This window comes from Trachypithecus francoisi, unplaced genomic scaffold (assembly GCF_009764315.1).
Source record: "Trachypithecus francoisi isolate TF-2019V2 unplaced genomic scaffold, Tfra_2.0 Lachesis_group3, whole genome shotgun sequence".
Classification (NCBI taxonomy): domain Eukaryota; kingdom Metazoa; phylum Chordata; class Mammalia; order Primates; family Cercopithecidae; genus Trachypithecus; species Trachypithecus francoisi.
Genome location: NW_022681468.1, coordinates 46,801,406 through 46,809,379, shown reverse-complemented (window position 1 = coordinate 46,809,379; position 7,974 = coordinate 46,801,406). Strand labels below are relative to the sequence as shown.

The 7,974-nt window shown below is 39.9% G+C and overlaps 2 protein-coding genes across 10 annotated transcripts in view; one reads left to right on the top strand and one right to left on the bottom strand.

Annotated features, from left to right (window-relative positions):
• TIMM9 (translocase of inner mitochondrial membrane 9) overlaps positions 1-7,974 on the bottom strand; it is a 30,225-nt gene that overhangs the window by 10,965 nt on the left and 11,286 nt on the right. The window contains exons 2-3 of one of the 3 annotated variants that reach the window (XR_004431589.1): positions 2,707-2,757; positions 2,370-2,556 (exon numbers count right to left, since the gene is read on the bottom strand). The gene's annotated coding sequence lies outside the window, so the exon portion shown is untranslated. The other 2 variants (XM_033187900.1, XM_033187901.1) reach the window with 2 other exon arrangements.
• The window catches only part of KIAA0586 (KIAA0586 ortholog), a 134,028-nt gene continuing 129,098 nt past the window's right edge, over positions 3,045-7,974 (top strand). For 6 of the 7 annotated variants that reach the window (XM_033187893.1, XM_033187894.1, XM_033187886.1 and 3 more), the window contains exons 1-4: positions 3,045-3,831; positions 4,719-4,789; positions 6,007-6,076; positions 7,756-7,825. In XM_033187893.1, the coding sequence (XP_033043784.1) occupies positions 3,633-3,831; positions 4,719-4,789; positions 6,007-6,076; positions 7,756-7,825 (410 nt within the window). In that variant the 5' untranslated portion in view covers positions 3,045-3,632. The remainder of the gene's footprint in view (positions 3,832-4,718; positions 4,790-6,006; positions 6,077-7,755; positions 7,826-7,974) is intronic. The other variant, XM_033187887.1, reaches the window with a different exon arrangement.

The window sequence follows — 7,974 nt, the reverse complement described above, 5'->3', positions numbered from 1 at the left end:
CTGCTCTCTTGCCTGGGTGACAGATCAAGAGACCCTGTCTCAAAGAAAAAAAGTATAAGCTAAGTCATAAAACCTAGCATCACAAACTGGGTGCCAACATTAGGTGTTTCCTGGTGAGATGCAGTAAGATAGCATCACCTATGTGGTATTCTGGCCAAAAGTTTGATACGCTCTAATCATGAGGGAATAATTAGGAAAATCTACAACATGAAACAATTTGTAAGACAACCTGACTGGTCTTTTGAAAAGTATCAGTCATAAAGAAAAGGGGTTGAGAGGGCTGATTTCGAGTAAGAAAATAAGGCCAGGCACGATGGTTCATGCATGTAATCCCACCACTTTGGGAGGCCGAGGTGGGCAGATCACATGCGGTCAGGAGTTCCAGACCAGCCTGGCCAACATGGTGAAACCCCATCTTAATAAAAACACAAAAATTAGCTGGGCGGAGTGGCGGGTGCCTGTAATCCCAGCTATTTGGGAGGCTGAGGCAGAAGAATCGCTTGAACCCAGGAGGCAGAGGTTGCAGTGAGCTGAGATTGAGCTGAGATTGTGCCACCACACTCCAGCCGTTGCGACAAAGATCCATCTCAAAAAAAAAAAAAAAAAAAAAAAAAAAAACCACACACAAAGGAAAGAAAAAAGAAAATAAGCCTGGGCAATAAGGCAAGACCTAGTCTCTACCAAAAAGTAAAAAATTAGCCAGTGTGGTAGCAAGTGCTTGTAGTCCTAGGTACTCAGGAGGCTGAGACAAGAGGATTGCCTGAGCTCAGGAGTTCAAGGCTGCAGTGAGCTATGATCATGACAGAGCAAGACCCTGTCTCTGGGCCGGGAGGTGGGGGGGTGGGGGTGTGGGGGTGGTGGGGAGGAGGGGAAGAGGAACTAAAGAGTCATGCCAAAGAGCTGTAAGATCCAAATTAAGTTGTCATCTTAATAATTCAGAGTGCCTACACTCAGATCTTAGGTCACTGTTTCTTTCAGATAAGTATCACCTAGAAAGTAAGAGTTAAACTATCTCCACGGTCTCTGGCAGCTGTGACATTGTAGTTCTCTCAGTACACTCATAATATGCAATAAATTGTGAACAAACAGGTACCAGCTATGAGCCCAATTAAGAAGGGAAAATGTAACTAAAATAAAAAGTAATGGCTGGGCGCGGTGGCTCACGCGTGTAATACCAGCACTTTGGGAGGCCGAGGCTGGTGGATCACCAAGTCAGGAGTTCGAGACCAGCCTGGCCACCATGGTGAAACCGCGTCTCTAATAAAAATTAAAAAAAAATTAGCTGGGCATGGTGGCGGGCGCCTGTAATCCCAGCTACTCAGGAGGCCTGAGGCAGAAGAATCTCTTGAACCTGAGAGGCGGAGGTTGCAGTGAGCCAAGATGGCGCCACTGCAATCCAGCCTGTGCAACAGAGCAAGACTTTGTCTCCAAAAAAAAAAAAAAAAAAAAACTCATTAATTAGAGAAACTCAGCAAGGTACAGAAAATAATAATTAAAAGGTTCTTTAACGCTAAGCCCTTAAAGTCTTTTTTTTTTTTTTTTGAGACAGTCTTGCTCTGTCACTCAGGCTGGGGCGCAATGGCGCGATCTCAGCTCACTGCAACCTCCACCTGTCGGGGTCAAGCAATTCTCCTGCCTCAGCCTCCTGAGTAGCTGGGACTACAGGCGCGCGCCACCATGCCCAGTTAATTTTTTGTATTTTCATTAGAAACGGAGTTTCACCATGCTAGCCAGGCTGGTCTCGAACCCCTCTGACCTCAGGTGATCCCCCCGCCTTGGCCTCCCAAAGTACTGGGATTACAGGCGTGAGCTACCGTGCTCGGACTTTAAAGTCCATTTTAAGTCTAGACTTCTATGAAACTAGACCGCCGAGATGTAACAGAAATAAAATTCGTTATTTAGCTTTTAGATCGGATTACATTTTTTGCTTTATTCTAAAGCCTCTAGTAAGGCATAAAGGGAAAACTCTTAAGTAGCGCATGCTGGGAAATGAACAGATCAGGTAAGGGCCGTTAGACCTGGTATGTCTAGAGACGATTTTCATTTAAAGGAGGATCATCCACCGGGCAGCTCAAGGTCACAGCGTAAATATCTCATAGTCTAATTCAGTGTCCCAAAACAAGACCCCCGACTCCCCAGATCCAGGTGGGGGGTGGCTCAGGGCCTAAAGTTCCTACCCTCGCCCAGGTGACACCATCCCCAGGAAGGTCTGCACCGGACCTGGCGAAGCGCTGTCCCGCTTCGCACCCCCCACTGCCCCAAGTACATGCGGCGGCCTCCTCGGGAGACCCCGCCAATTTTCTGGAGCGTAGCCTGCCACCCCCCGCCCAGGAACCCCAGATTCTCACAGCAGAGAACAGGCACCATACTTAAGCACGGGCTCTCTCATCCGACATCAGTGTAAGGCTGGGGGGCGTTGGGGGACGGCTGAACCTCGGGAGGGCGGGTCAGGGTCAGGACAGGAGCCGCGGCCGCCAGATGGGAAACAACACGTGGGAGCAGTGATGTCAAGTGACACTTAAACCCTTAGACGCCGATTCGTTATAACGAGGAACTCTAGAAGAAAAATCACGTACCATCAGGGAATTCTAAAATCTCCTAAGGATTGACCTCTGTGATTGTCTGCTTAGACAATGCTTTTTATTCCCCGACTTCCTCTCCAATAATGACCCGAATCTGTCGAAACTCTTTGGAAGCCTAATTTACCTAATCCCACGTCCCTAACGGTCTTCGGAAGCGAAGCAGTGTAAACAGCCCCTGAAAAACACAAGTAGTATTACAAGTCGGGAGCTCTTCAAGTTTCAGATGAGACTGTAGCGCGGTCTTGTGCGGCAATGTGCTACCTTTAAATGAATGAATGAATGAATGAATGAATGAATGAATGAATGAATGAATGAATGAATAAATAAATAAATAAGCCTCCGTTATGTCCGGAGTTTGTTTCCACCCGGAGAGGGATGGAAGAGCACCAGCGAGCGCTTAGCTTTGTGGTTGGATGTTTTGGGTGAGTTTCTTGGCGCGCATGCGTATTGTGTCACAAGGGCGGGTTTGAAGGGAAGTGGGTGTTGACCTGCGGGCAACTGAAGTTGTCAGATTGTACCCGTGACGGCGCGGGTCTCGGGCGTCCTGGAGACACGTAGGGATGAATTTATGTTTCCGACGATTGCATCTGGAGGGGTGTGTAAGACTCTGTGGCTGAAGAAAGCTATTACGCTTCTTATGTGGGTCATTATCTTAAAAATAGCATTTCGGTTTTATCTGCTTGACTGCCTCTTAACAAATTTTAAGCCCTCCTCTACATCTGTTTGGTTTTGCCCTACCAGCTCTGGGATTGGGGAGTGCACTGTTAATGGTTATTGTTGCTCCTGTGGCCATTCTCTTGGCATCCCCACTTTCACATTTTGGCATGGTGTATTAAAGACTAAATGGGATTAATGGGTAAATAGGACTTTATAGTCATCTCTAATCCTGGATTCAATACCAAAATTTAGATTTTCAGCTTTGTGGATGTTCTATTTCGACATTTTAAGAACAGTTCATTGCAAAGAGGTGAAAATTTTGTTCTGAAGTCTTAAGGACACAGAGAAAGTTTTTCCGTCCATAAGTGTGGGACTTGTTTTGTGACCAACAATATGAAAGGCTCTGAGGTCAGCTTGGAGAAGAAAAAAAGGATTAAGATGCCAGCGAAGAGACTTCGTGAGGTAGTTTCTCAAAATCGTGGAGATCATTTGGTTTTGCTGAAAGATGACTTGCCCTGTGTTCCTCCGGCATTGTCTGCAAATAAACGTCTTCCTGTTGGAACGGGGACTAGCTTGAATGGAACATCACGTGGTATGTGATTCCATGTAGTTTTTCAACCACTTTTAGTTTAGTAAATCTTTAGTCCTTATTTGTTTAAATTCCCAGACGTAAGATATAAGTCTAGTTTGTACAGATGTTTGAAAACTGACCCTGTTTTCCGGGAAAATGGCCAGGAAGCCTATAAAATGTTTAAATAGATCTAATGAATGAAACTTTAATGTCTCCTGTTGTGCTTTTTTTTTTTGGCATTGACTTTTGCATATTGTTTTTGTTTATATCTGTGGTGGATACACTTGTATAATGTGCTTTATTTTCCCCGCTAGTGTTTTTTATAGTTTCCCCCCAAAGTAGTGCTGTTTACCTAATGCACTACTTGCTGTTAATAGTGGGAAAAGCAGGACTTCTGCCAGTTGATGGCTTCTATATTCCAATTCACTTACTCTGTCTAAACCTCAGTGAAAATAAGGATAATATATGCTTTACCCACTTCGCTGCTAATTGTGAGGATCAAATTAATGAATATGTGAGCAAAAACAGCAAAATGCTTTTATAATGCTGCTTTTTGGGGGATACAGCGGTGACACTCAAATAGTCCTGCTGTTAAATTAGACCTTTACATTGTATACGTATTTCTACCCATAGACTGTCCACATCCAATAGTGTATGGTTATATTTTAAAATATTTCATGCTTATCTCACTTTATTGTCAGTACCGAACCTTCTTTTCCCAAATATCAACTGTAAAAGGCTTCATTCAGATATGTTTAAATACATTTTCTTAACTTTCTTGGCATGCAAATTGTCTTTGCAACATCTGCATTATATGGAGTTTATAGGTCTTGAATCATGCCTATACAGTTTCTAAAGCTAAGGATCTGATTTTAAAATCACTAAAATCTATTCCTTTGTTTTGTTAGGTTCATCAGACTTAACTTCTGCTAGAAATTGTCACCAGCCTCTAAAAGAAAATCCCATGGTGTCAGAAAGTGTAAGCAAAAGGATTCTTAATTATGCTCACATTAACATTTTCAGTGTTGTCAAATAATGTATTCTTAAATAATGTTTGATTAGCAACATGCCTTGTTGTTATTTAAATATCACTTGCCAAAACAAATGTTTTATATACTACAATTGTGACTTTGAATGGTGTTTGAGACATTAAACAAAAGGCCTTCCTTAGAATCAAAAATATCCATTATTAAAATAATGACCGCTGAAAGAGATATGATAACTGAAAAGAAGCTCTCTTACTATTCAGGGAAAAGGTGTTCTTGCCCAGAGACTTAACATATTCTTAGGTAAAAGAAAAGGATCAACTAACAGTACAATTTTCTTTAACATGAGGTGTGCTTGCATGTCATTCTAACACTTGTGAGGTGTTTTGGTTTTTTTAGAAGGGAGGTTCTTTAAGAATAACATGAAATTATCATCTTAACTTTATAATGCCGAGCGTATTTGATAAATACAATGTTTGGTTATGAGATCTAATTAGACTTTGATAGCTAATCATAGTGTTGACCTATGTATTGTCAGTTTAATAAGTCCGTATAATGAGAGTTTCACAATATACTATTTTGAAAATTGAAGCAGGTAAACTAGTAATTCAATTAAAACTATATGACAATTTTGTCAAAAGCTCACAATAAAATGTATAATTATGTGCTGTACTTGGTCCCTATGTAAATGCCTAGACTTTGGAGTGGTTTTTTGTTGTTGTTTTGTCTTTTTTTTTTTTCTTTTAAGCAGGCCTTATTTAATGATATCTAAACTTCTCAAATGTATGGATACACTGTTATTGTATAATTGAGGATAAATCTGTGATCTTCATGATATTGTACCATCCTTATCTACTCCATTTGACTCACAGTGAGTCAGATTTTTACGTTGCACTGAAGCAACTGAGATGTTAAATGACTTGCTCTGCTAGAAGTGGCATACTGGTTTGAGTCTGAATCTCAGTGCTACATTTGCTTGCTGGTTCATTTACTCATTCATTTGCTTGTCTGATAGTGTGTTACTCACCCATTCAACAAATCTTTGAGTAGCTTTAAGGTACATCAGCATTGCGTGGTGATGGAAATGAAGCATATGAAATACACAGTCCTGCCCTCCCAGAACACAGTAGTCACATAGCTAGTAAATGGTTCTTGATAAATAATAAATCCGAAGTTTATTTATCCTATTTCTTCCTTTCATATCCCAAAGGATTTTTCTAAAGATGATGCAGTGCAAGTGTTGCCTTTGGATAAAATAGAAGAGAACAACAAACAAAAAGGTAAAAGAATAATATTGATTTTTTATTGTTATAAAATATACTTAATGTAAAGTTTACCACTTTAGCTATTTTAAAATGTACACTTCTGGACGGTAAGTACATTTACATTGTTGTACAATCATCATCACCTTTCATATCCAGAGCTTTGTCATCTCTCCCGACTCTACCCATTAAACACTAACTGCTCATTTTTCGTCCCCTCAGCCCTGGGCATCCTACTTTTTGTCTCTATGAATTTGACTATGCTAGGTACCTTATATAAGTAGAATCATATAGTATTTGACCTTTTGTGACTGGCTTATTTCACTTAGCATAATGTTTTCAAGGTTCATCCATGTTGTAGCATGTGTCAGAATTTTCTTCTTAAGGGTAGAATTTATTTTTAAGCATTTATTACATAGTCTTACAGTTTTTATTATTTTCATTTTAAATTAGTTTTTCTTCCCAAATTAAGCTATTCCTAGAATCTGTAAAATCCAGAATAAGGTTTGCAATGGTGAAGGTTATCTTGTTATTACCAATCTATTGCATTGGTTTAGTATTAGATATGTTTATGATTTTTTTTTTTTGAGACAGAGTCTCCCTCTGTTGTCCAGGCTGGAGTGCAGTGGCGTGATCTCGGCTCACTGCAACCTCCGGATCCCAGGTTCAAGCAATTCTTCTGCCTTAGCCTCCTGAGTAGCTGGGATTACAGGTGCACAGCACCACACCCAGCTAATTTTTGTATTTTTTTTTTTTGGTAGAGACAGGGTTTCTCCATCTTGACCAGGCTGGTCTCAAACTCCTGACATCAAGTGATTTGCCTACCTCAGTCTCCTAAAGTGCTGGAAATATAGGGCCACCGTGTCTGACCCCATATGAATTTTAAAATAGTTTTTTCTAATTCTTTGAAAAATGATGTTGGTTATTCGATAGGAATTGCATTGAATCTGTAGATGGCTTTGGGCAGTATGGTCATTTTAATGATATTGATTTTTCCAATTCATGAGCATGGAATGTTTTCCACTTGTTTGTGTCATCTGTGATTTTTTTTTCATTAGTGTTTTGTAGTTCTCCTTGTAGAGATCTTTCACCTTCTTGATTAAATGTATTCCTAGGAATTTTTATGTTTTGTGTGCCACTATTGTAAATGGCATTGAGTTCTTGATTTGATTCTCAGCTTGAACATTATTAGTGTGTAGAAACGCTACTGATTTTTGTACATTGATTTTGTATCCTGAAACTTTACGTAAGTCATTTATCAGATCTAGGGACATTTTGGAGGAATCTTTAGGGTTTTCTAGGTATAGGACCATGTCATCAGTGAACAGAGATAATTGGACTTCCTCTTTTACTTTTTGGATGCCTTTTATTTCTTTCTCCGTCTGATTGCTCTGGCTGGGACTTCCACTACTATGTTGAAAAGAGTGGTGAGAGTACGCATCCTTGTCTTGTTCTAGTTCTTAGGGGGAATGTGTTAAACTTTTGCCTGTTCAGTATGATGTTGGCTGTGGGTTTGGAATTATGAGGATTGTATTATTACTTAATCACTTAATTTGTTCCTTGTCCTTTTCAATTGTGGAGTGCTATGGCCGAGTTCCTAAACATTCTTTTAGTTAAAGAAGATTTTTTTAGTAGCTTATTAAAATTTAATAAATATTCAGAAATTTAATATATATTTTTGTGTCTTGATTTTGCAGCAAATGACATCTTCATTTCTCAGTATACAATGGGACAGAAAGATGCTGTAAGAACAGTTTTAAAGCAAAAGTAAGTTTCATGTACAGAAAATAATTGGACCATTTCTTATGTTTAAAATCAGATTCATTTGTACTTTGGACATATGAAAAACTGTCTTTTCACTATGTGAAATATATATTGTGTGATGATATGTATAAAGCATTTCTCATGGTGCTAGA